Raw genomic sequence first — 27,802 nt, forward strand, 5'->3', positions numbered from 1 at the left:
CAGTGACTGCCTGGCATTTACCAAAAGGCCATTTCTGCTTCGGGTCTGCAGCTGACAAGCTTGCACGGAGTTAGAGACAAAATGACAAATTTCTCACATTGGAGACACTTTTCTGGAAGCAGGAGACTGGCTTCACACTCTCTCTGCTGAGAGAGCTTTGAAAACATTGCAGCAGATTAAACTGTGGGACCATCTGTGGCTCCATCCCTATGGAGGAGGGGACAGGCAGAAATAGTCTCTCTGGACCTCAGCAAATAGACCAAAGCTGGGCCTGGAAGCAGGACACCAGAGTCCTTCTGTGCCAACCAGATCTCTGTCTCTGGGGTTAAAGTTCCCATCACCACTCCAAGCAAGCGCCTGAACTGACTGGTCCTTGATCCCACAAAGGCTAGTCTCTAAGAAGCTTAGGAACAGGCTTAGGAACCTGTTCAAATCCACACAGGTCAGAACCACCAAGGATCAGAAAGAGGTCAATACTTCGATCTGCTACGAAGCAGCTACAGGGCCCACCAGTCCCTGCCAAAGTCACCAAGGTGCCTACCACTCATGGACCAAGGCACACAGGGCCGCTGCTGGTCCAGAGAGAAGACTAAGTACATTAACATAGCGGTAAAAGGGTGACCCTTCCATTGGGCTTCAGATGGTACCAGAACCACATGTGTATTAAAGAGACAGTTTTGAGGCAGAGTTATGAAGAAAGGAATGCTTGTTTTCATGGTCCCTCAATGCTTTATTCACGTTTCTCACTTTCCAACAACCCACTGTCCTTCCCTCTGGACCGTGGCCATCAGCTGCCACCAGATCAACACATCCTTCATTGATTTTCATCCCAAACACAGTGGCAGCAGTGATCCTTTTCCAGTGAGGCAGACCTGTGGCCGCTCTCATCAAAATCTTTCCCTGGTTCCCCTCGATGACAAACAACTGGATTCTTCTCCTGCCTCCATTCTGCCACCTCAGGCTTCTCAGCTGCTCCCAGATTGTCAGAATCTTGCCTCTGGCCTTACATGTGCTGAGCTCCCTGTCTGGAAGACTTCCCATCCTTAAGACCACATGGCTCACAGTCTCCGGGAGTTTCTCTCGCTGAGCTCTTGTCTAACCATCCTGTCCTAAGAAGCACTTAACATTCTTTCCATTGGAATGTTCACCTCTCTCCTGGTAGTTCCTCACATCCATCTGTATGTGTATTATACATATATGTGATACACACACACACACACACACACTCACACGCACGCACACACACACACACACACAATTTACTTTGCTCCCTAAGTTCTTCATCATGTTCCCATATCACACACTAATGCAGTGCCCAGGACATTGAAGGCCCCAGAGATTTGTTCAATAAGTGACCACAGGAATGCAGGGATGTAGTCCCACAAGAGACTTGACCTGCCTGCTTATCAAAGAAGTCAGCTGGAAATCCATGCACATGAAGATACTGTCCCCACCGGTCCCACGGGCAGCAGAAATAGTGGATAATCCTTGCCGCATTTGGGAGAAGAAAGGCTAGTGTTTCACAATGACAGCTCTCTAAGGTGGACATGTTATGACTGTCTGAGGGACAGCATTTTGGTTAGCATTTTCTTCAATGTACTCCTCCCCTATATACCAGGCTCAAGCGGGTAAGAGATGAACATATGGGCTGTGTGTGCTTAAATATAGATGACGTGGAATGTCTAAGACACAGAGATCACAGTATCAAATGCCTGCAGGTGGACTCATCCCTCCGTGTCAGCCAAGTACGACCAAAGCGCCTGGCCTTCTGCAGCCTGAGTGGTGAGCAGACAGCGTGATGAGGCTTTGTGCGTCATATGTAAGCTGTGCTTACGTATTGGTTTCTATGTGACAGGAAGATCACAGGACACTGACGTTCATATACACAGACACAGATATGTATGCATGTGGTCTTACACAGACACACACACACACACACACACACACACACACACACACACACACCCGGAATGGAGTATGGAATAAGAGAACACTGAAAACACCAAACCACAGACAAGAGCTGTGCCAAGACTTGGGGATGGGATTTCTCCTGGTTCTCAACTGTTGCTTTCCTATCATTACCCTTTCTCTTGAACACAGCAATTAGAACACTCGTGTGACTCGTGACTTATGCTCCTGCCTTAGTCAGGGCTTCTATTGCTGCACAAAACATCAAGACCAAGAAGCAAGTTGGGGAGGAAAGGGTTTATTCAGCTTACACTTCCACACGGCTGTTCATCACCAAAGGAAGTCAGGACTGGAACTCACACAGGGCAGGAACCTTGAGACAGGAGCTGATGTAGAGGCCACAGGAGGGTGCTGCTTACTGGCTTGCTTCCCCTGGCTTGCTCAGCTTGCTTTCTTATGGAACCCAGGATCACCAGCCTACAATGGGCCCTCTCCCCTTGATCACTAGTTGAGAAAACGTCTTACAGCTGGGTCTCATGGAGGCATCTCCTCAAGGGAGGCTCCTTTCTCTGTGACAACTGCAGCTGTGTCAACTTGACACACAGAACTAGCCAGGACAACTGACCCCTTGTCAACTTGACACACGAACACACTGCTATTAAGCCTCCACCCTTATTTTCTTATTCATCCCCAAGACCTAAATGGTTTTAAAAGTCCCACAGCCTTTAGAAATTCTAACGTATTAAATTTCCAATCCCTTTCAAATATCCAATCTCTTTTGAGATTTGAAGTCATTTACAATACAAAGTCTCTTAACTGTGGCCTCCACTAAAATACTCTCCCTTGCTTCAAGAGGGAAAAAGATCAGGGTACAGTCACAATCGGCAAGTGTTTGTAACCTCGGTACAGGGAGGCAAAGACTGAAGATTCGGAGGCTCCCCAAGCAGCCAGCCTAGCCTACGTGGTGAGTGTCAGGCCTGTGAGAGACACTCTGCAGATATAGGACAGATAGGATCTGCACTATTAGAGAAGAGGTTGTTGTCTGCCCTCCATGTGCACATACATGCATGAGTACTCACCTCCTAGTCTCTCTCTCTCTCTCTCTCTCTCTCTTTCTCTCTCTCTCTCTCTCTCACACACACACACACACACACACACACACACACAATACAAGCTAATACAACTTTAATATGGAGTTGTGCAGAATATATGACTTTAATGCATAGGCTATGAGGTATGAGTGCAGGAGGGTTTGCTCCAGGAGAGGGGGACGCCCTACTGCTTCCTCAGCTCTGTGATCTTACTGGCATCCAGCTGCTGCTGTCAGGCTGGCATGAAATCAATTAGCAGTGCCACCAGCTTCCCAAGGAGCAAACGTCCCTGTCATACTCACAGCAACCGATGTCATCACTTGTGTTAACTGACCCGGCTGGTCAGACCCGTAAGAGCCGCAGGAACTGAGAGACTGAATTTTGCTTCGGGTATTCTCAGCTTTCTTTATCCCACTGCCCACCCCAGGGTAACCCCAATGTGTGTGGGAAATGTGGAACTGCACAGGAACAACACAGACGTATAGGGCGTGGCTGACTTTGTCTTAGTCACTCCACGTTTTTCTTGTACCTTGTGCACGAAGAGTCTCCTTGATACCAGTGACACTTGCTCCTCCTGCTGCAAGGCTCGAGATCAGGGAGGAAATCACACCAGAAATGCAAGCTGACTCATGTCATTCCCCTACCTGGGCTTCTCGATGGCTTGACACCATACTTAGAATACAGTCTCGATGTCCTCCACAGAATAAAGCAAACTATATTTAACCAGGGCTGGGGAGATGACCCAGAGGGGAAAGTTCTTGCTAGACAACACGATGACCTAGCTTTGGGGTCCCAGGACCCACATAAAGCCAGGCACAGTAGCTCAAGCCTATCACCCCAGCTCAGCAAGGGGAGACCCCTGTGGACTAGAAGGCTACCTACCCTTCCATTGACAGCAGCCAAAAGCACAAGCCTCTGACTCCAACAAGACTAAGACGAGGACCCTAACCAAGCTCTACACACGCACTGTGTCGCATGCATGCCTGCACACATGCATGGAAGCACACACCTCACATACATCAACATGTACTCTTAAGGGTTTTTGTTTCCTTTTAGAACTTTAGCGAGCAAAGGTCTCTAATAGACCTTTCCTAAGGAAACCATAGAAATGGAGCCAAGCGTATGAAAAGGTGGAGATCGTTAGGGAAGTGCGAATGGGAGACCACCTCACACATACTGTGAAGACTGCTGATCCAAAACAACAGCGACAGCAATAGAAAACAACAACAACAACAACAACAGCAACAAAAACACGGAACAAAATCCAGAAATCATGAACACTTGGGGCGATGCGGAAAAGTTGGGCTATGGTGAGCTGCCAGTGAGAACAGAAAACGGGGACAGCCATTCTGAGAAACGGTTAACACTTCTGCAATGCCGTTTGAGCAATACACGGGATCTGCCTATCCCATTTCTGCCTAAAAGACAGCCCTCGAGCAGCGACCTGCACGCCAGTGCTCCTAACCGCATCGTTCACCGCAGCCAGGAGTCAAACAACTCATATGTCCGTTGACAGATGAACGGATCAGCAAAGTGTGGGACCCACACAGTAGAAGAGATCCTGACACTTGCCACAACTCCCTCTCCTACCTGGGCACACGCACTTCTCTAGGCACGCCTGATCATCCTGGACTAGACCTTGTATCCCAGCTTCCTTTGCAGCTAGATGTGGCAAATCGTCAACAAACCATGGGCGTCGTCGGCAGCCTTTTCATCCCCCCCACCCCAAGTGACAACTTTGATGCTCAAGAGCATGGTTGCCATGGAAATGGCATGTTATAAAAATACTGCAAAGCTACGAGTGGGGGAGGGACCGCGGACCCCAAACCACCAAAGAGCCACCTGCTGACTGATCAGCCAATATCCATTTTGGGGTGTGTGCAGAGGAAAGATCAATCTGTTTCTGAGCCATCATTCACGCAGGGTTGTTCCGCTCGGGGTAAAACAGTCAGAATGGCTCTTTAATATGCAGCAGGATCAAAAAATTTCCTAGCCAGGCATGAGGCTGCACACGTGTTAGCCCGGCACTCAGGAGGCTAACGACAGAAGGGCTGTGAGTTTGAAGCCAGCCCTGGGCTGCACTGAGTTCCTATCTAAAATAAAGTGGAGACAAACTCTGCAGTCTCGCCATTCTCTGCTTTTGCATCCGTCTCTTTTACTTCCTTTCGCGGCTGTAATGTAATCCGTCGTCTTAATGCGCTGGTTTTAGTAGGTTTCGCCTCTAGGTGGCAACCTCCTTTGATAAGCGAACTGCCCCTTGCTTGTTACTCTACACTGATGTGCTTAAAGGAAGCTTGCTAAGAGTTCACGCCACATGAATGAGTGGCGATCTGAATTTGAGCCTCGGTCTCTGATATCCGTGCTATTCTGGAAGGTTCTCCACGGCACTGCTACAAAACAAAAAGGGGTTCTCTTTAGCTGCCCCCACGCTTGAAACCTCGCTCCTATGGAATATCTCAAGGCACGGCTTGAGTGCTATGACGCCCGTCTGCTTCGCCATGGGTTGTTTCCCTGCAGTCTGTTTGCATGGTCTCTGCCTGGTGGGTAGCATCTTGTTAGATCTGTGACTGGTTGGATGGACAAGCGAGTGTGTCCGTTTGTCAGAGGAAGAGTTTGAGACTGATCCTATCTTAAATCGGAGGCAAAGCCAGGGATGTATCCCCGGCAAAGACACACGTGTCTTACACAGAGCATCTTGTGAGTCATGCCACCACCCCAGGAGTTTCAGGGGTGCAGTCTGAGTCTGGAAAGAGCTCGAACCTGGGTATAGGAGATAGGAGTTGTGAATGAAAAAAGTCAGAAGATGCAGTGGGTCCTGGGAAGGCTCCTGTCCTCTTCCTGTCTCAGTTTGCATATCCATAAAACATGGAATTATTTAAGCTCCATAGTCAAAGGGAAATAGAGAACCAGGCTATACTTGCTCTGTGTCATTTGAAGCCACTAACCACATGTGGCTTCTGAGCATTTGGAATGTGCCCAGGTACATCATCCATGTGCCACACACACTGGCTCTGATAAACCTGACACTGCAGATGCACACCTGCCCTTAGTAACTTTTATGTTGATGCTCTGTCGAAACAACTTTTTGGATATAGCCTGTCAAACACAAGTGTTTTCCACGTGGCTTTTGAGTTTAAAAAAATGTGACCACCAGAGGCTAGAGAGATGGCTCTGGAAGACTATTCTTCCAGAGGACCTGGGTTCAATCCCCAACACTTACCTGCAGCTCACAATGCTGTAACTCCAGTTTCAGGGCACCCAACACCCTCACCTAGACATGCATGCAGGCAAAACACCAATGTACATGAAATAAAAATTAGTAAATTATTTTTTAAAATACGACCCCTAGAAATTTTTAAGCACGCAGATGTATATTGCACTGTTGTCCTAGTTAGGGTTTCCATCGCTGTGAAGACACACCATGACCACAGCATCTCTCACAAAGGAAAACATTCAACTGGGGCTGGCTCACGGCTTCAGAGGTTCAGTCCATTATCATCGTGGCGGGAAGCATGGCAGCATGCAGGCAGAAATGGTTCTGGGAAGGAACTGAGAATTTTACTTTTGATCCTCAAGCAGCAGAAGGAGACTATTGTGGGAGGCCTTAAAAGCCCAAAGCCTGCTCCCACAGTGACATATGTCGTCCAACAAGGCCATGCCTACTTCAGCAGGGCCACACTTACTGATAGGGCCACTCCCTAGGGGCCAAGAACATGACTCTATGGAGTCCATCTCATACAGGCCACCACACTTATAGACAGCACCATCCTGGGCTAATATGACTACTGTATTTCAGCCACATAAACCAAAGCATGATGCACAACCCTTTGGTGAATTTTGCAAGGTCGTGCATGCTTAATTCAAATAAATTCAAAATCTTTTACTGACATCATAACAGAACTTGACTGTGGAAGGGCAACCATGGAAGCTATGTAAAATTTTGTTCATATACTGGTAGTTAAGTGGAAGCTACGTGAGACAGCAAACCATTACAACAATGAAAGGGACAAAGGACTCAGTCACACCAGAGACAGTGAAACACATGGGGAGAACGGAAATCTTTTCTAGATATTGTGTAGCCCTAATTGCACTACCAGTCCTGGAGACAGATGCTGAGATGCTGAGATGCTGGGGATGATGAGATGTTGAGGATGCTGAGATGCTGAGGATGCTGAGGATGCTGAGGATGCTAAGATGCTGAGGATACTGAGGATGCTGAGATGTGAGGATGCTGAGATGCTGAGGATGCTGAGATGCTGAGGATGCTGAGATGCTGAGATGCTGAGGATGCTGAGATGCTGAGATGCTGAGATGCTGAGATGCTGAGGATGCTGAAATGCTGAGGATGCTGAGGATGCTGAGATGCTGAGGATGCTGAGATGCTGAGGATGCTGAGATGCTGAGGATGCTGAGGATGCTGAGGATGCTGAGATGCTGAGGATGCTGAGATGCTGAGGATGCTGAGATGCTGAGGATGCTGAGATGCTGAGGATGCTGAGGATGCTGAGATGCTGAGGATGCTGAGGATGCTGAGATGCTGAGGATGCTGAGGATGCTGAGGATGCTGAGGATGCTGAGGATGCTGAGATGCTGAGGATGCTGAGGATGCTGAGATGCTGAGGATGCTGAGGATGCTGAGATGCTGAGATGCTGAGGATGCTGAGATGCTGAGATGCTGAGGATGCTGAGATGCTGAGATGCTGAGGATGCTGAGATGCTGAGGATGCTGAGATGCTGAGGATGCTGAGATGCTGAGGATGCTGAGGATGCTGAGATGCTGAGATGCTGAGGATGCTGAGGATGCTGAGATGCTGAGGATGCTGAGATGCTGAGATGCTGAGGATGCTGAGGATGCTGAGATGCTGAGGATACTGAGGATGCTGAGATGCTGAGATGCTGAGGATGCTGAGGATACTGAGGATGCTGAGATGCTGAGATGCTGAGATGCTGAGGATGCTGAGGATACTGAGGATGCTGAGATGCTGAGGATGCTGAGATGCTGAGGATGCTGAGGATACTGAGGATACTGAGGATGCTGAGATGCTGAGGATGCTGAGATGCTGAGGATGCTGAGGATACTGAGGATACTGAGGATACTGAGGATGCTGAGATGCTGAGGATGCTGAGATGCTGAGGATGCTGAGATGCTGAGATGCTGAGGATGCTGAGATGCTGAGGATGCTGAGATGCTGAGATGCTGAGGATGCTGAGATGCTGAGGATGCTGAGATGCTGAGGATGCTGAGATGCTGAGATGCTGAGATGTGAGGATGCTGAGATGCTGAGATGCTGAGTAAAGCATAGCCAGTCCTTGTTTCATTCACATCAGAGATAACCAAATCTTGACCTGAGATGGAAGCCAGGGTCAGAGACAATTACAGAAAAGAGAAAACTACAATAAGAAGTGTGAGTAAGAACATGTCTAAATATGAGAAACTGGAGGAGGCAGGGAGAGTAAGCAAGAGACAGGTCTTAGAAGCTGGGAATGTGAGAGTAGGCAGATTCTTGGATCCATTCCAAGCTCAGTTTCTATCCAAGACTCAACTCTTCACTGAGTCTTTAGAAGACATTTCAGTAAGCCTGACATTTCCAGGAAGTAGATTTCACAACTTTTCTTCGCAGAAGCCTAAGCAAGGTACCATCCCAGCATCCTTCCTTTGTGTTGGGGATTCATTTTTACTGTCCACTTTGAATTACTTCAAAGTATATGAAAAAGGTCCCTCCTCTGTCACCTTGGAGCTTCAATGTCAGCAAAGACTTCCTTTCACCCTTTGTCCTAAACCAAATCCCCCTACCCCGATGATTCCACCATCCCTGTAGAGCGGACTGGTGGACACAACTTGGAACCTCACTTTGCCAATGAGTTGCTCACAGGAATGACACCGTATGAAGACACAACTGACGTCTGAATGTTTTTTACTTTCCTGGTCCCGGTGATGCCTGTAATCCTGACTCCTCAGGAGGCTGAGGCAAGAGGATCTGAGCTACATAAGGAAATCCAGGACGAGCTAATACGTGTGGCCAGATGTGAGCTCATGAGAGAAACAAAAGGTGGGAGGTAGCACAGCTATAGATCCCTGGGGCGTGGTCAGCCTAGGGTTCAGTCCACAGCATTCCTAAATAAGCAAATTCACGAACAAAATATTATCAAAAATGAGGACTAGAACTCCACACTTGGTGTGTGTGTGGGGGTGGTGTTACCTTTTAAAAGCCCCTCTACCTATTAAATTGACCCTCTATTGTGCCCTTAATGAAAATAAGGCCTAAAATAAAGGGGAATTAATGTCTGTGAAAGGAAAGTTGGAAGCTCCCAGTCAAGGTCCCCAAGTTTAAGGTTGCTCTGTTCTTTTCACTACAACACCAATCATACTGGAAACCATGTGTACATAGGAGTTTACTGGTGCAATATTAGTTTTCCTATCTGACCATAAACTCCTTTATTGCAAAACCCTTGGCTCTCTTTTCATCTCTGTTGCCTACTAACAGATCAGGTTTCTACTGGTACTCTCGGGAAATAGCTGGTGAAGGCTACACATCCAAGAAGCGCTTTATAATTACGTGAAATACGTACAATGCTTTTGACTTTTGGAAATGAAAACTAGGTCAGTAGACACTTTACAGAGCAGCTGACAGCAAGAGAAAGGGTCCACACTCTGGGGGCTGGAGCCTTACTTTGCAGGCAGCAGCTCTCAAAGGGGGTGAAAAAGCCTCTGAGCTGAGATTAGAGTCAAAACCCCACCTGTCGAGACAGAGAAGGAAACTCAACATACTGCATAAAAACGTGTTAGTCTACCCATAGCCAATCCGAAGTGATTTTTAAAAAGATCTGAGTCAACATTTTTAAATACCTGCATTTATAGAGATTTTTTTTCCCCAAAAAAACAACTAAAGGAAGTAATGTATTTCAGAACCAGGCAAAAGTTCAGTCAACGCACACGGGAGTCCTTTAAATCTTTTGTTCTTGTTGTCCAAGGTTGAGTGACAACCAGGTCATCTTAGGTCTATGCAATATTATTACTGCTTTCTTTGAGTCCATTTCTACCAGAGCAATCTCACAGAAAGACAGCCGAGGAGTAGAAGAAAGGAGACACACACAAGGAGCCCCGGCACATGGCTTCCTCTCTGCTCCGGCACACGGCTTACTTTCTCCGCAGAGCTGAGAGCTTAGTCATTCGGTTGAACACGTTAGTAGGCCACACTACTCTTGTCCTAAATAAATAAATAAGTTCTGCAGAAATGAACAGATGGAGGGAAAATTTCAAAGCAGCATGTGGGCGTTTCAGGCCCAAATCCCATTAACAGAGAACGTGATTTCTAACAGCAGTTCCCACACATAGCTTTGGAAACTTCAAAGTTATGTGTAACAGGGAGTAGTGTGGACCTCCCCTCCCCCAAACTATCTGCATTGCTCTCGGGGACATGATGCTCCTGCACCCGGGTCCAGCTTCTCTCAAGAGTCCATGTGTCAGAACCAGGGTGGAAGGTTTAGACGGCTGCCTTATTCTCTGCTTTACTAAAGGTGCAGCAAGTTCTACAAGGAAGCAGACCACTGCAGTACACTGGAAACAACTTCTAGAAAGCTTGCAAGAATGTATCCTTTGGGTAACTTAGAGCACATGGCCTCCTTGTTTGAACAAGATGAGAGAAGACAGACCCAGGCTAACCTTGGAATACTAAGACACTCCTACATAGCACTGTAGCAAAGCCACAGACAGAGCGAGCAAGGCTGGGGTCATTGACTGCAGTTAGAAAGATCTTGGAAAGCACACACAGGCATGCAAAAGAGGTCCTCAGGCCTGAGTGGGAAGGGAAGAATTTGTGACCTGGGCTGTTAGGTAGAAGCTAGTTTGTTTATTTAGTCCCATATTTCCTTGGGTTTGTTGTTGTTTTGTTTTGTTTTGTTTTGTTTTGTTTTGTTTTGTTTTTCCCTTTCACTTTGATAACGAAAGTCCGAGCTGCCCTGTCAGCACTTGCGTAGAAACAAAGCTCAATGACTCTCCTGAAACTGTGTTAAGATATAAAACTAAAAGTCTACAGACAGAGGCTGGAGAGATGGCTCAGCAGGTAAGACACACTAGCTGCTCCTCCAGAGGATCTGGGTTCAGTTCCCAACAACCACTTGGTGCCTCACAACCGTCTATACCTCCAGTTCCAGACATTTTCTATGCCTTCTTGTGGCATCCACGGGCTCTGGAAACACAAATGGAGCTCAGATATACATGCAGGCAAAACACCCAAATGCCAAAAATAAAATAAAATAAAAATCTATAGTCTGCCAGACTCAGGGTTGAAGAAACTCTGTACTATTTCCTCTGGCCATTGACCTCAGGCCTCATCACTTCATTCATGTTTGAGTGACTCAGAGGATGGAAAAATATTAAGACAAATGGTTACCTGCATGAGAGCAGGTTCTGTCACCAGAGCACAAGACGAAGTGGATATGGGAACAGACAGGAATTACACCACAATAAAATTCACTCCTACGCTCCATCTTGCTATACACACACACACACACACACACACACACACACACACACACACACACACCAAAAACTATGTAAGCTCTCTAGTTGTCAAGACAAATTTCTATGTGTAAACTTGATTGGACTAAGGAGTTTCTAAGTGGCTGGTAAAATGTTGTTTCCAGAAGCATCTCAGTAGTGCTGAAAGAGATTGGTATCTGAATGTGTAAGTTCAGTAAAGAAGGTCTTGTTCTTCGATGAGCTAAGCCTTCCCTGCTCTGTGCCGGACCTCACAGAACAGGAAGGATGGGTTTCTCGCCCGAGCTAACACAGCTATCTAATTCTACACAAAGACGTGCATTCCCAACTCCCCGCTCTCAGCCATAGACGGACACATTCCATCACCACCTCCCTGGTCCTGCACATGCAGACCTAGCATCATCTCTGTTCCTTCATTTCCAGTTTACAGAGAGTCACTAATGAGACGTCTTGACCTTGGTAAGCATCGCATCTAATTTCCATAATTTATCTCCCTTTACTTCTCTTCCCGTCTCTAAAGGCCTTTCTTTTAGCCAAGACTTGTTTGTAAATATATTGTTTGTTACCCAGTATAAGCACTGCTGAACTTAATTTTTCTTACCTTGTTGATAAACAGAGTCTCTTAGCCCCACCCTAAACCAGCCTTGTCAACGAAGATTACTCCACTTAAAGGTTCTACAGCACCGCGCTATCATTAGCTTACTTTTCTTCCTCGCGTTGATCAAGACGGCAATAATGTGATTCTAAGTTTCTCATTTGTTTTTAATTTTCACAGAGACCAAACTGTTTTTAATTGCAGCATATAAAGGAGTCACAAAATATTTATTCCCCCAGGGCCTACCAAACACACCTTTAAGAGGCAGAATATTGTATAATGTTTTCTTTTTTTTTTTTTTTTTCTTTTTTTTTTTTCGGAGCTGGGGACCGAACCCAGGGCCTTGTGCTTGCTAGGCAAGCGCTCTACCACTGAGCTAAATCCCCAACCCCGTATAATGTTTTAATTAATCCTCTTAGCTTAACTTTGTGGGAATTCTTTGTGCTTCTTTTATATTGTGGTAGAAGAGCTGAGAACAAGAACTAAGCTGTAACATAACTTATTGCGGTAGAGGAAATACGTGAAAAAGTGTTAGCATTAATGTTATTAATATAAGCATTAGACCTTGCTTTACACAGAAGGAAATAAAACCACACGTAATCAAACTGTCCCTGGAACGTAATCACTGAGCTGCTGCATTTTAAGCAATGAGCTGTTTGCTTTTCCTCTATGACAGCAGAATTCTAACCATTCCCTTATTTCTGTGGGCATCACCTAAAACATTCTGCTTTTCCTTATAGTGCAGAGTCCAGGAAAAAAACGTGATGCTGTCTGCCGTGCTCATTCTCACTGAAGGCCCCATCCCATCCTCACTGAAGACCACGCACCATTCTCACTGATGGCACCGCCCCCATCCTCACTGAAAGCCCCACCCCCATCCTCACTGAAGGCCACGCCCCATTCTCCCTGATGGCACTTCCCCATCCTCACCGAAGGTCCCACCCCTGTTTCTCACATCTTCTGGGATTCCAGGATCCTCCTCTCCCTCTTCTATCCTTCTAACAGCAACTCCAAGCCAGGAAGTGACCCGGTAGACTCATTCACACTGAGGCATGTGTGAATGAAAGCAGATGAACAGGCATCTTCTCCCAGGAGCCCTTGCTCATAAGTAAAAGAGCAGGCATAGGCCTAAAGTATATTTCCTGGGATGTGGGGGAGGCTCGGTGGTAGAGAGCCCTCATAGCATTAACTTAGACATGCGCGGTGCATACACCCCACCCCCCACCCCCCTACCTCCCCACACACAAATTAATTTTTTTTTAAGTTTCCTGGATTCCCATTATAGTACAACCAGTCTCAAAACAATAGTGTATTTCAGAGAGAAATAGAAGGCGCAGGGCTGGGGACTCTAAAAACAAAAGAATCAAGAGCTGGTCAAATACAATTGGCATCCTATAGACCAAGGGCCAAGGACAACTCAGAAATAACAGGGTATTTAAGTCTTCGTCCCTGTGACAGTGGCCACATGCAGGGTTCAAACCTCACCCTTTGGTGGCTGGAAGGCTGTCCCCATTCCCAGTGAGAGCTTCTGCTGGGAAATGGGAGCTGTCATGCCCCGGGTTGGCTGCCACCTATCTCTAAGTGCTCCTAGAACAGGACAGGTAGAAATTGGCAGGCCTGGCCAGCCACCTGTGTTTAATGCCACTGCTGTCACTGTCCTTTTTCCTGGAGCCACTGACCTTGGGCTTCAAAACAAAGGAAGCTGTATAAATGTTTTTAAGATGTCCAAACTGTTCAGAATAATCCAGAACAAAGTATGCCTTCCACCCTTTCAGGATGGCAGGGGCTTTAGCAAGACTTCAAATGTTCTCTCTCTCTCTCTCTCTCTCTCTCTCTCTCTCTCTCTCTCTCTCTCTCTCTCTCACACACACACACACACACACACACACACACACACACACTTCCCCTTTCCTTCTCCTTCCCTCTCTCCCCACCCTTCCCTTCACCTCCCCATTCTCTGTGTTTGTCTCACTGTCTCTCACTCTGTGTATGTGATATATGCTAACATGCATATGCAGGTGTGCACACCCATGCATGCATGTGGAGGCCTTCTCCCCAAATCGATCATGAACCAGAGCGCCCCTCTATCCCTGCAGCTGGGCTAGCAGCGAGAACAACCCAGCAGTCTTCGAACTTTTTACTCTAGCACTGGGAACTGTAACTCAGATCCTCATGTTTGCCCAGAAAGTGCTCTGACCCATCAAACTGTCCCTCCAGTCCCATTTTGAAATGCAATAAATTTTAATTAAACTCCTTTTTAATGAATTCTTCAGTGCAAGTGACATAAGACGCGATGTTGAGGTTCCTTTTATTATTTCATAATCTATTACTACACACGTGGGTGAATAATGTGGTTTACATAGGGGACTCCTATTTTATTACCTAAAATATAAGTGGTCATGTTAACTTTCATATGAAAACATATAGCTAAACTTTCATTCTCTAAGTTTGTGTGCAGAGAATATTTTATTTGTAGTGGCTGGCAAATAAATGAGAGAAATTCAGTAATGAAAACAATTAAGTATATCTAACTTTCTGACTTTTAAAATAGGGCACTCCCCTCAGCCCCCCACCACATGTGTTTTCCTGACCTATACTGGACCAACTACCGCATCCTTAAGGCGTACGAAAATGATAAATTCTTACCCTCACCTCCGATGTCTACTACTTTACAATTTGCAGCTGATTTTCTGGATAGAGTTTTAGTTACTGGGTACCAACCAGGTCGAAGGATTTGTACCCCATTTGACCTCGGGAAGTCTGTGGTGAAAAGCAGAGACACCCGGAACAAGTCCTGCGCTACGGAGACCAACAGATCCCCGGCGACTTTTACAGAATGACACGGTTGATGAACTAAATTTATTACCCAGTCTGTCCTATTCTCTCTTTAGAATTTCCCAGCATCCCATGCTGGCTTTCCCTGGGGAATTTTGAATCCAGTAAGGGAGCACATAAGTGAAAGTGTTCAACAAATGTGTCCAGGGATAAAAGTGAAAGACAGCCAGAAGAACAGAAAGATGAGTGACACGGTGAGGGACGAAGTCGCATAGGACACAGGCACAGGTGGAACTTGATAAGTGAGGTCAAAGAGAAGTACGTAATTCCAGGAAATAAGGATACATTTCCCTGCCGAGACCCGATCCTTTCCTCATTATGAGCTACCTACTCTGCTTCCGAACACCAAGGAAACAAGCCCACAGCCGAGAACCGCGCATCGCAGCCATAAAGTCAGTCTCCATCTGGAAGCATCCTCGGCCCCGCCCAGCTCTTCCACCTGCAAACGGGCTACCTCCAGTCCCACCCCTTTCCCATTCTGTCACCTGACCCTTCTCCCTCCCTTCCCTTCCTTGGGTTAATGTTTACCCCGCCCCCAAATGCCTGCAAGAGCTCATTGGCTCTCCTCCCCTCTTGCAAGGTCATGTAAGTACACTGGGGACTTACTTAACTGAGTTTTTGCACAAACTTCCTTAGCATGAACCCTCCCGCAGATGTCTTCTACGTGAGCAAGAATGCGACTTCTCTAGGGCTACTATGCCTCCCTGCAAAGGTTCAGCAAACTTCAAGGGTTTCCTATTGGATAAGAACGCTGCTCTCTGCTCAGAACAGGAGCAATGTCTTCAAGCCCTCCCTCCTCTGGGGACTCGGATGGTACTTCCTCCCCACCCCCATCGAGTTCCAAGAGCTCTGGTCTCCTATGCTTCCACAGCTCTGTTTGTCGGCTCACCCCTGTGTCTTTTCCCCACATGGTCAATCCCCTGAGTCTAGTGAGCCCTTGCCCTTCTCCTCCACGTACCTTCCACGACTTGAGTCATTTTCTTAGTCGCCTCCTATCCCCTGACCTGACTCAGGGTTGACCTAGACTTTCTTTTCCACAGCCATTCCTGACAGTATCTCTCTTCTTTGCTTATGTCCTGTGTTCATAACAGCCCAACCACGGCATTCATACTTTGTTTTAGCCTACATATACACAGATCTCCAGACCTTTGGCTCCATAAACATAGAAACAGGATCATTGTCTTCTTTTAATCTCTTGTACATACCACATTGTAGTGCTAGGGCTGCTGTAGTACGCTCCAAATTAGTGTTTGATGAATGAATAAGTCAGTGAATGAATGAATAAATGAATCAATGAGTTGATGGATGGATTATCGATTTACCAGTTACAAGCCATGTCTCTTTCTGAGGAACTGAATAAAAACAATCTTTTCGTTCATATCCTTTTCTTTCAACTATTTCTGTCCACTCTATGGTGAAGGAGCTCAATGTTCAATCAAGGTCCCCCTAAGTCTGTCTCACTTCTAATACCCAGGTCTCATCATGACAATGCCCAGATGAGTGGAAAGGGGACCCTCTAAAAGGTATGTCCACGTAACAGTCCTGGTAGTATTTAGAAAAACAAACGAATCTTTGCAGAGTTCATTGAGAGCCTCGCCATCAAAAGATGAGGTGAAATGAAACTGGATTCTCAAGGTGGGCTCTAAATCCAGGGCAAATGTCCTTAGAAGAGCCCGGGTGACAGAGAAGATGGAGGCAGCGACTAGAAATGGTGGGGACACACCAAGGAACACTGGAGTCCCACGAGCTGGAAGAGGAGGGAGAGGTTCACCCCTGGAGTCTTCAGACATCTTTTGTTTGGAATTCTATTGTTTAAATCCACCAACAGGTTAGGGAAGCCCGCGGAGATAAAAGCACTTGCTATCTTAGAACCTTGGGATGCTGCCCAAGGTAAGCCTAGAGGCTCCCATTGAACGGAAAACCATTCTGAGCAAATCCTTGATCAATAATAAACAACGAACTACCTTTGTTATTGTGGCAAGAATGGTCTGTGCTCATCGATCGCCTCGCAAATGAAAGCCCCCATTCCCGTTACTCTTTGTCTAGTGGCTCATTTAATCTTTCTGAACCTGTAATGTAGGTTTTTCACCCACCTCTACGATACAGACAAACTGGCTTGGAGTAGCTCTTCCTTTTGTCTAGGTCCTCAGAGAAACAAGTAGCAGAACATGACCTCGGCACAGTTTTACACAAAGCACAGAGACTTAGAAGAGATCTCTCACTGAGAGCCCAGGGCCCAGCTCCAGTGTCAACTGTGTTGAGGTTTATGCAGTCCCTCTGAGCTGGACCAAAGCTCTAGCGTCCTGTGTAACTCTAACATTCTGGGGTCTCGCAAATGTGGTTTGTTTCTGACATGGTGTGGTTTGCAGTCCAGGTGTTTCCTATTAATACTGAGCTTCTTCTGTATTTTCACAGTGCCTGCCCGGCTGGCTCAGACACCTGGCAGGAAGGGAACCGGAACACAACGGAATCGGCTCTCCCCGAGCCATGCTGACGGGCAGAGACGCCCCTCATATTTTTGAATGTTCCCTTGCTGCTACAGCCAGGCCTCACTGACAAAGCCCCAGGCTGCCAGGAAGCCTCCCTCCCTCTCATTCTTACATTTAAATTTAATTTAACCATAGCATTACCCTGCATGTCAACAGTTCAGGACAAATTGATGGATTTGAGTTTAACTATTTAGCTGTGCCAGTGGTAATATGTCCAATCATGCATTAAATTAAAAATGACACTTGGAAATATGTATATCCTGGACCTCGGTCCTGTGTACCAAATAGGAAAAGAAGATTTAAAATGCCGTCTACTGGGGGATTACCAGTGAAGAAGCGTGGATCTCACTACCGCCAGCTGCACCCGCCATATTTGCAAGGCTCCATTTAAAAGCTCCCCGGCAGCCATAGCTTGGTTCTCTGGCTGGATAAAACCTAGCCGCTGCCCAAACAAAGATGCTATCAGAGTCACCAGCCACTTCATTCTCGCCTTCATTCCTGGGTACCCTCGTAGGGTTCTCTTCACCTGCTCCAGCTTTCTCCTCCTCCCAAGACCAAAGTAACCATTCTCAGAGACATTAACAAGTGCGTCCGAAGACAGACATGACTAGACGGTACTAACGGCCGCCTTATAAAGCACCTACTGTGTGCCAGAACCTGGCAATATCCCATTCAACAGCTCTCCACATTCTTCTCTCGCTTTGGTCCATACAGGAGCTGATGCTCAGAGAGGGCTGGGGCATTTTTAAAGTAGACAATGAGGGCTCACAGAGCTATGATTTCGAGCAAAGTCTCTCTAATTCTAAAGGTCAGCCTCTCCTCCATGGCCTTCACTGACTAGTTTATGCTTTGTCCTCGGCAGGGTGTGGGGGCACACACCTCTAATACACTTGGATAATGGGACAGGTGGGTCTCTGTGAGTTCAAGGCCAGCCTCGTCTATGTAGTGAGTTTCAAGCCATGCAGAGCTGTTTCGCTCCTGAACTATATCCACTTTTCAGTTCGTCCATGGATCCCCATGAGATTAGTTCAGGTCCCCGATAGAAATCGCAGAACAGTGAGGCCTGCTGGAGATTGTTTCTCTTCCTTGGCTGCGTCCTATCCATGTGGGGCAGGTAAAGCCTGATACTAACCTGTGAACCCCTTATGACCGAGGATCAGATTTCTTTATCCCACATCCTAATCACACAGTCACACAGCCACATCGAACAGGTGCATGTAGCCGTTACCGAGCTGCACTGAAGTGAGGCGGAAGAAGAGAAAGAGAGAAGTAGGGGGTCCCACCAAGGACATGGGAGAGTGTGGGCAGAGACCTGGCTACCAGAAGAACACAGTCATGAGAAGCCAAGCCATGGACGCCAATGTCATCTTCTCACAGAAATACAGATTCCCCGTGGGGCTGAGTCGCTGTTGCCGTGAAGTCGTCAGCCTTCCAATCTTTTGTCTTCCCAGCCTGTGAATGCGATAACTTTGGCTCTGGGTCACAAAAGACAGCCTAACAGTCTTCAGGTCCCTGCAGTGCGAGCGACAACTATGTAAAGCAAACTGCAGAGGGAGATAAGGACAAATGGTCACAATTCAAGTGCAGTTGGCTGAGGGCGACCACTCCACACGGCTCCCCATACATAGGCGTGACTGTAGAATCAGCCAAAGGTAAATGTGTTTCACGCAAAGTCCAATCATGCGACCGATGAAGCCTGGTGTTGTTCAAACAATTACATCATTACGGAAATAAACACAGATCGGGTCTGAGACATTTTCCCATTCGCCAGACTCAACTATGGTGCATTTGCCTGCTGATTTTCTATGCTGGGCTCTACTTCTATCTCCTCACCATAAGCTCACAATTCCTTTCCTAGTCAGAACTGCCCTGAGAAATGTCCACAAGTGGAAAGTCCCCATGACCTAACCTTGCAGATTTCTGGGCGGAACTGGTCTGAGTTTCTAAGAGGCCAACAGCAGACCAGGCTGAAATTAAACCGATTTCAGCAGTTGGCTTTGAGTGTGTCTGCATCTGTTGTTTTAATGGACTGTGAGAGCTTCTGGGTTGTCTGCCAGAACCTGCTGTCAAGGTCGAAAGATGCAAGCAGGCAGCCTGAGGGAGCCCACAGCCTGGATGCTTGACAGCCACGCTGAGTGAGTTACCCTACACTGTCAAGCAAGTCTGCCTGGAAATCTTTGACTTCTCCAGTCTCCCTTCAGATTTTAAAAAATAAAAGAGCTATTCAGTGAGAGCAGGGTTTGTTCAACCAGAAAAAAGAAGATGTAAACATTTCCATCAAGTTCATTTTAGCGTCGTATCCATGATGAGAAAGGAAATCCTTCGTGTCCATTCTCCTTATTGCATACCTGGGGCAAAGCAGACATTGAGAACACATCCAGCAAAAAGTGTACTCCTGAACTTCTAAAGAAAGGCCGCAGCTGCAATTTTAAAACCATAGTCAATCCTGGCTCAAGGAGGATCTTCCAGGGCCACACCCCTCCCTGTCGAAGTATTAACTTCTGATGGATTCTGGAGCATAGGCACTTACCGTCTTCAGCTGTGAAACTACTGAGGAGCCCAGGAGGCTTCAGCAGATGCTTGCAAGCCCATGGGCCCATAGTCTCAGTGGGTTACCCCAAAAATAACAAGACAGCAAGAAAAAGTCCCGAATATGGGAAGGGACTCACAAAGGGGATAATAGGGATGGAAGGGAGATTTGGAGTGGTTACAAAATTCAAATGTATGTTATACATGCATGAAATTGTTAGAGAGTAAACTCAATAAAAGTTAAAGAATATATATGCATCTATATACACACATATGTGTATATATTATATATATTATATTCAATATATATTGAAGAGGAAATTTCTGGTTTTGTTGGAGACTCAGTTGTGTCATTTTTTTTCTGGAAGCTGTCTGTTGAGAAGGTGTTTTGCTGAAGCAGACACATGAGAGGACACTGATGCTTGGAAAGAGTTTAAGTAGAACCCAACAGACAGAGAATGACTCTCTTGTATTGGTTCGCCTTGTAACACTATGCTGCTCTTAACCGATCTTTGCTTGTCATGACTTCTTGTGGTATTCTCGCTGTTTCTTGAGGCTTCTTCGGACTCACAACCATTTGTCGGAGCCTCCCAGTGTCTTCTGGTTCAAGTCACTGCTACTGATTCACATTCGATGTTTCAGACAGGGCTGCTGATATTCTGACAACAAAGACTGGAATCACCCCCAAAGAACTATCTCTAAACAGGTTCACACCCCCCTTGTCCTGTAAACCATCTTTCTCCCCTACTTTTGGTCGTGTTCTAGAAGGAAAGTAAAAGTGTTTAAGAACCCTTATTAAAGTAGGTTTTGAAATATTGTATTAAATATCATGTTCCAAGCAGTATAGCAAGTTACCTATCGCTGTAACTATCTGACACATGAGAAAACTGAGCAGACAGAAGTCATGTAACTTGGCTCCAGTAACAGAGCTAGAGGTGCATGGCTGAATTCAAATCCAAACTGTCTCATCCCACAGCCTACCCTTTCAATTACTAGGCTGTGCCCTCAAGAACCAAATGCAATAACAGAGTGTCTAAAGGGTGGAGGGGTGTTCCGAGTCTCATTCCTTGGCTCCAATATGTCCCATCCTTCTCCAATCTTGTAACTTTATACTTTTATAAAAAAAAATAATGATTATCCCTTGACTTCCAGTACACAGAGTCAGAGCCACTATGGACTTGTTAAAATTAATAAATATGCTTGTATATTTATAATAAAATCTATGATCACTACCCATGTGTGTGAATTAAAATGTCTAGAGAGCACTGTGATTTTTGGATCCCATGCATTAATCTTGTGATTCACAGCCAACATCAATTTCTTCCTCTACTGTTTTTCTCATGGATGCCCAAAATAGATGTTCTAAAGCTGGATAAGAATTCAGATATAAAAACAATAATAAGGCAGCAACAAAGGAAGCTAACATAATGTCACTGTTTAAATAGGTGAGGAATATAAGGAGACATTAAATTTACTACAGTCAAGGTTTTCCTATCCATGGGAGTCAAGAAAAGTCAGCCTGCAGAAACCAAGGTCCCCCACATTGGAAAGTCTTTGTATTTTGCTGACATTAAACCATTATCAGCATCCTACTTTCAGTCACAGAGGAAGTCTCCTGTGAAAGAGGTCACATCTATTATTTTTCTCTTCACTGTGGCCAAACACATGGTAGGTAGCAACTTAAGAAGGAAGGATCTATTTCGGCTCACAGTTTGTATGGGTGTGGTCCATCATGGCAGGAGGGCTTAGTGGAGTTGATGGCCGTGGAGGCTGGGACTCCTCACCTAACAGCGGACAGGAATCAGAAATAAGTCAGGCAGGAACTGGGGCAGCCATAACTCTCAAATTATACCCACTGATAACCCACTTTCTCTAACTAGGACACACCTCCCATACATTCTGCAATCTCCTGTTGCTTGAGAGTCAGACCAAGACTCTTGTGGGTGGGAGTAAGAAGGTCCAGAGTCGAGGACATGGACTCCAAGAGTCAGGCAAGTAGCAAATGCAGACTCATTTATTGCAGGGACTGAGCCAAACTTTATATCCCCCCTCCCAGCATCTCACTGGCTCTCAAGTAGCCAGCCATGGTGCTGTCTCTTTCTCATTGGCTTACTCCATTGCCTGATCTAGCATCAGAGGTCTCTAGCCATGTCAGCGGATTCTAGGTTGGCTTGGGAAGGAAGTATCAGGGGTGCATGCACCAGCTTTATGACTGGGTCTTCTTGGCTAAGTTCCTCCTACAATCTCCCAAAACAACACCACCAGCTAGAGACCAAATGTTCAAACACATCATCCAGTAAAAGATGTTTCACAGCTAAGACATAAGGCAGGGTTGCAGGGTTTCTAGAACTTTCAAGGAAAAACATTGTTAAGAATGAAGTGAAGTTTTTTTCCCCAACCCAGAACAATACACTCAAGACTGTAAGACTGTCTTGCCTGCTCTCAGAGTCCTAACTGGATTCGATTGTGTTATTAACTCCTCTTGGGATGCCATGTTAGAAACTTGTCTAGCACAGTTGGTAGGCCATCCCCCTTATACCACCACATTCTTAATACCAGTTTGCCCCTTCCATGGGCTCACATCGGCCATTAACCCAGTCTAACAAAAAACAAACAAAAAAACCCAGCATGGCAACTGTCACCTTGTTTCTATTCTCTGTGTTGAGAGACTACTTTCTGAGTGTCTCCGCCTTGGACGTCAGTAGGGGAATTACCAGTCTCGATCTTAATGCCTCCTGACCCACAGACACAACAGGATCTGCTGGCCTTCCCAATGTCAAATGCTTTGATTTCTCTTACTCTTAAGATGGGTTTTGAATAACTCCTGGCATTAAAGGGAAAACTATCTGCCAAGCAGTCCTGAATTACAGAGAAACTTGCACAGAAAGCAGTGCCCCTCTGCTGGATACGTGTTTATTCTGAAATCAATATGAGTGAGAGTTCATTCGGGAACTCATTTGATTAGAAACCCAGAGTCCAAATCCATATTCCTGCCACTGCCACTTATCCAAACGGAGGAGGCTGACGAAGGAGCCCTTGTGTGGAGTAGAAAAGTTGTTCTGTGGGGCTCCATCTATTCTTGTGTCTGGGTTTGCATTAAGTTTGTTCTACTGGGTCTGTTATGTCCGACTGGACATAGTACTTACTCAAAGGCTTTTCCTGATGAACAGACAGCTGGGGGGCAGCATTTCTGTCCCCATCCCTTCCCCTCACCAGCTCCCATGGAGCAAAGGCATCAGGACCAAGGCTTCAATATAGTCTTGATTTGCCAAGGTGTCTATTCACAAAAGAAGCAGGAACACCTCTGGATGAACATGGGAAGGAAGTCCATTCCTGCTGATGTGGATTTATCTGAAGGAACATGGCAGCAGCCTTGTCCTGCAATCGTTACAAACTCTGCGAGATGACGAAAATTTGCATTTCTGTTTCACCTGGGAATCTCTGAACCTCTCTGTGATCAGAGGACCAACACATTGCTAACCAAAACCATACATCCAATCAGAGTCTCATGGCTCATCTACAGTAGGAGGCAAGGGACCCTCATTTCCGGGCCTGCAAATGGAAAGAATGGGAAATTATGGTCCGAATTCAAAGCTTCTTTTAAAAGTGAAGAAAGACCAGAGCACAGAGTCGGCCTGGCTTCAGATATTGGATCTGAGATGACTTAGTCAACAGGTGTCTCCTCTATAAGCCTCAGTGTTCCCATGCCTATAAACGATATTAACTGGCACCTGTATCATCACTAATTACAAATGATATGTAAAGCTAGGACCAATATATTTCTGAATTTAGCTTGGGGCAGAGTTTGAGTCCCGGCACTCTGCTCAAGCTGTGCTTGCGTTGTCCAACCCCTATCACATAACTAGGAATCAGCACATGGTAGAAAAAAGACACAATCAGACTTTCAACTTCTTATTCATATGAGTAACGCAGGTCAAAGCCTATAAAAGTCATTTTATGCACTGCACTCTAGAGCTGGAGAGACAGACAGCTCAGCAGTTAAGAGCATTCTAAGCACCCACTTCAGACAGCTCACAACTGCCTGTAACTCCAGCTCCAGGGAGGAAGAGCCTTATATACATTAATTGAAAATTATTTTTTAAAATCTTGGTTCCTTTCCTCTGGACACAAATTGCCTAGGAGGACTTGGTCCACTTTGTTCAAATCAAGTACCCCCCACACCCCACTTTGACTTCTAACCCAGTCACCTCAATTCCCGTGCTACATGCTAACTAAGCCCCAACACGAACTCTATCACCAGGAAATACATAGCATATCTTTTTATAGGAATGTATGTAGCATAAGTCTTCTTAGTCTTTAAATGAAGAAGGCTTGGAGAGGTCTTTGGAGCAAGTGATCCAGGGAGCGGTGAAGTCCCACATATTAATAAATTTTATATGATTTCTCGGAATTAAGACACGAGATTCTTTATTTTCCCAAGTATTATCTTGCTATACACAGTTTCGAAATTTCCCAAGAGTTCAAATAAAACATTTTATATGGTCCATAAATCTGACATTAGCCCTTAGATGGCATGAGAAACATGATATTTTTTTCCCTGACCAACAGAATCAAAACTAGCATCATTGGCAAATACACCATTTTATAATCCTCTCTGGACCATTTTCACTCCAATTCTTATTTTTATTTTAGCAGTCATTTGACAGAGGCCTCTGAAAAAAAAAAAAACAGCTGAAAGCACATTTTTTTCATTCCTGACATACCATGGTAAATGGTAAAATATTGGCTGATTTCTATGGATCATCATAAAATCAGAATATTTGCTGATGAATATACTATAGGGAATGAGAGTGAAGACTATAAAAATCATAGGAAATTTAGATTTGGTAATTACTAAAGGACAACTGTTGGGAGAGATAATGGTCGGAGGCCATCTTTTAGTGGCTATAAATAGGGCAGGAGAAATTTTTCAGTAACAATAAAAATAAAATGGAAATTGTATCACAAGAAAAACCAATACTATAATCAAAACTAAAGTACATACTAGGTTAAAAACAACAACATTGTTACATTTGTTTGCTTATTCATTTTAAGGCAGGGTCTTACTGTATAGCCCCACTTGGTCTCACCCTGGAAACCCCGTCTCAATCTCCCAAGTAAGACTATATATACACTCCAGCATGACCCTCAACAACAACTGTTTGTGTGTTGAAAGATCTGAGGACAAAACTTTGTTGGCCAGAGTTCTGTGGGGTCCGGACCTCACTCTTCCCTTCCTGGGCCCTCTTAGTTCAGTACGTGTACTATTCTGTAATTTCACCACTCATTCCATTCCCATGAATGTCCAACACTCCCTGTCCCAAGGAATGACTTCTTTCTAGCACACCTCTCTAGTTCTCATACCCACAAATGTCCCTCAGTCATCACTAGGGCAATGGGAGGTAAATGGGGCACCAGATACTACAAAACATTTTCTCCTAACATTCTGATCCCAACACCAAAGATTTTGTTTATGTGGAGATGTCCCCAGGCAGAAGACCTTTCCCCTGATGACCTGCAATTGGAAGCAATTGAATGAAGAGGAAGACAAAGAAATATTCCCAACTAGAGAGCCGAGCCCGTCAAACCCAGACTCTTGTTTTTATCGCAAGCAATGAGAACTCAGACATTTTGGACTGTCGCTTTTCCTGGCTTTGTTTTGGGGTTTGCAGTTGGTCTTTCCGAGTGGCGATGTGGTTCTTACTCTGCCATGTTTAAGTCCCAATCTGTTTTATCCCTTCCCACCACTCAGGCAAAATGGTAGTCCATGCAGTTCATCTTCTGCTGAGCTACCTTGGTCAGGACTGTTGGAAGGGAATAGAAATCAGGACACTTCTTGACCAGCATGAGTAATCAGGTAAAGCCAATCAATCCCACAGTTGTTAGCCTGTGTCCAAGACATGCAGATGGCTTTGGAAAGAGAACCACGAAACACAGCCACCACCCAAGATTCTGTCTGAGTCATGAGATTCCAGTGAACTCAAAATGTTCTTGTTTATTTGAATGTTCTGGTTTGTTTGAGCTGTTTTGCTTTCCTACAGGGGCATGCATTACTCGAATAGTCAGAAAATTGCAAAAGATTTGATGAGAGTTATTAGGAGTGCTTTGATTTTTTTTTCAGATGATGGACCTTGGTGATTCTGTAAATCACTGTTCCACATCAAGCTGGATATATTTTCGTGAAAATCAATAACTTAAGGCATATCTCACTGGAAGGAAAACTGCTGCAGGCCTCCTGATCTCCCTAAGAAATCCCACTGATATTTGACTGCAGCTCTAACTGCAGATTTCATCGGGAGCCCTGCAACATCTGTCTGCTCCCTTTATGCAGTTTTAAATCTGCTTTCTCTAAGTTTCATTTACAACAATGGTTCCCTCTACTCAATAGTTCAGACGTCAAGGGGGTGCCTCAGACCCAACGGCTTCCTTCAAACTGCTCTGAGACAACCTGACCTCCTCATAGCTTGAGGATTTTCAGAGGTTCCAAGGGAAACTTTCAGTTGGAAATTTCTACAAATCACTTTAACAAAAATCATCATTGTCATTGAGACAGGCTAATGTTAGTTCAACAAAATATACTAAAGGGTTGTTTCTGATTTTATTAGACAGTGCATAGTTTGACCCGAGATATTGGGCAAAGGGAATTTTATAGAAACAGTGGATATTAAAGGCTGTTGTCTTCAGTCCTGTCAGATTTCAATGTGTCTCAGCTGTGGTGTAAAGAGCCCATGCACTGTGTGAAACATTGCTTATAATACCTGAGATATAGAAATAAATGTCTCAAGGTTGATATAGAAAATATAGTATATATGTATATCATGGAACATTACTCACACATAAGAAGAAAGAAACCTTGCTTTTCACTTTAATGCATAGCACAGAGGACATAGCAATGAGTGAGTGGAATGAACCACGCAGAGAAGCATGGTCATTGGATGATCTCATTTGTATGCGGAATCTAAACAAGTGGAACTCATAGGGGCAGAAAGTGGACAAAGAGATGTGAGAGAATAGGAAGGGGGGAAAACTGGGAGATGTGGGTCATCGGGTGCCAACTTTCACCCATTCCATAAATTCCAGAGACCAAATAACTGCAGGCTATTGTATACTTGGATTTGGCTTGGAGACTAGTTCAAAACTATCCTCACACACAAAGATTATATACATAATAAATAAAGGCAGATGGTAATCATTTAGCACCATGGATACATAGATAAGTATATATACATAGCCACGTTGTATGCCTTTGTATATACCAATTGCCATTTGTCAATCATATTTCAATGAAGCTAGAGGCATATTTGTAGCACCGAGGAAACTGTTGTCTACCTAAGTAGGTTGCAGAGACCTCAGAGGTCTACATGGAGGACTAATGCCACAATTATATACACAAGAATATAATTGTAATAATGACTATAATGTACTAAGCACTACATAAGTCATATCTGTTGTTCTCTTTGGGACACAAAAGTTGGTGGTCAATGTCTTCCTAAGTCAGAATTGTCTTTTCATCGACACCTCTTCCATTTAAACCTTAGAAGGAGGCATTACAGTACTAGATAAGAACATGAGGATACAGAATGTATGCAACAGAGACACCTGAACATGCATGATTATCACGCAGTGTCCACAAGAGCCAAGGTACAGGATCTTGCCCATCGATAGACAAAGGGATAAGGAAGATGTGGTAAGTATACATAATGGAGTTCCATCTAGCCAATAAGAAGAACAAACTTGCAACATTTGCAAGAAGTGGGTAGAACTGGAGATCATCATCAAAAACAAAGGAAGCCAGACACAGAAAGAAAATTGTCATGCATCATGGTTTGTATATGCTCAGCCCAGGGGGTGGCAC

The 27,802-nt window shown here is 45.3% G+C and overlaps 1 protein-coding gene across 1 annotated transcript; it reads right to left on the reverse strand.

Annotated features, from left to right (window-relative positions):
- Positions 1-6,351: 6,351 nt before the first annotated feature.
- Positions 6,352-15,341, reverse strand: LOC148000291 (uncharacterized). Its single transcript, XM_087591967.1, has 2 exons — positions 15,261-15,341; positions 6,352-8,345 (listed from the first exon to the last, which is right to left on the reverse strand). The coding sequence occupies exons 1-2, from the start codon at positions 15,331-15,333 to the stop codon at positions 7,189-7,191; spliced, it is 1,230 nt and encodes a 409-aa protein (XP_087448093.1). The 5' UTR covers positions 15,334-15,341; the 3' UTR covers positions 6,352-7,188.
- Positions 15,342-27,802: the final 12,461 nt, after the last annotated feature.

Source organism: Rattus norvegicus, chromosome 17, assembly GCF_021556685.1.
Source record: "Rattus norvegicus strain SHRSP/BbbUtx chromosome 17, alternate assembly SHRSP_T2T, whole genome shotgun sequence".
In the NCBI taxonomy this organism is placed as follows: domain Eukaryota; kingdom Metazoa; phylum Chordata; class Mammalia; order Rodentia; family Muridae; genus Rattus; species Rattus norvegicus.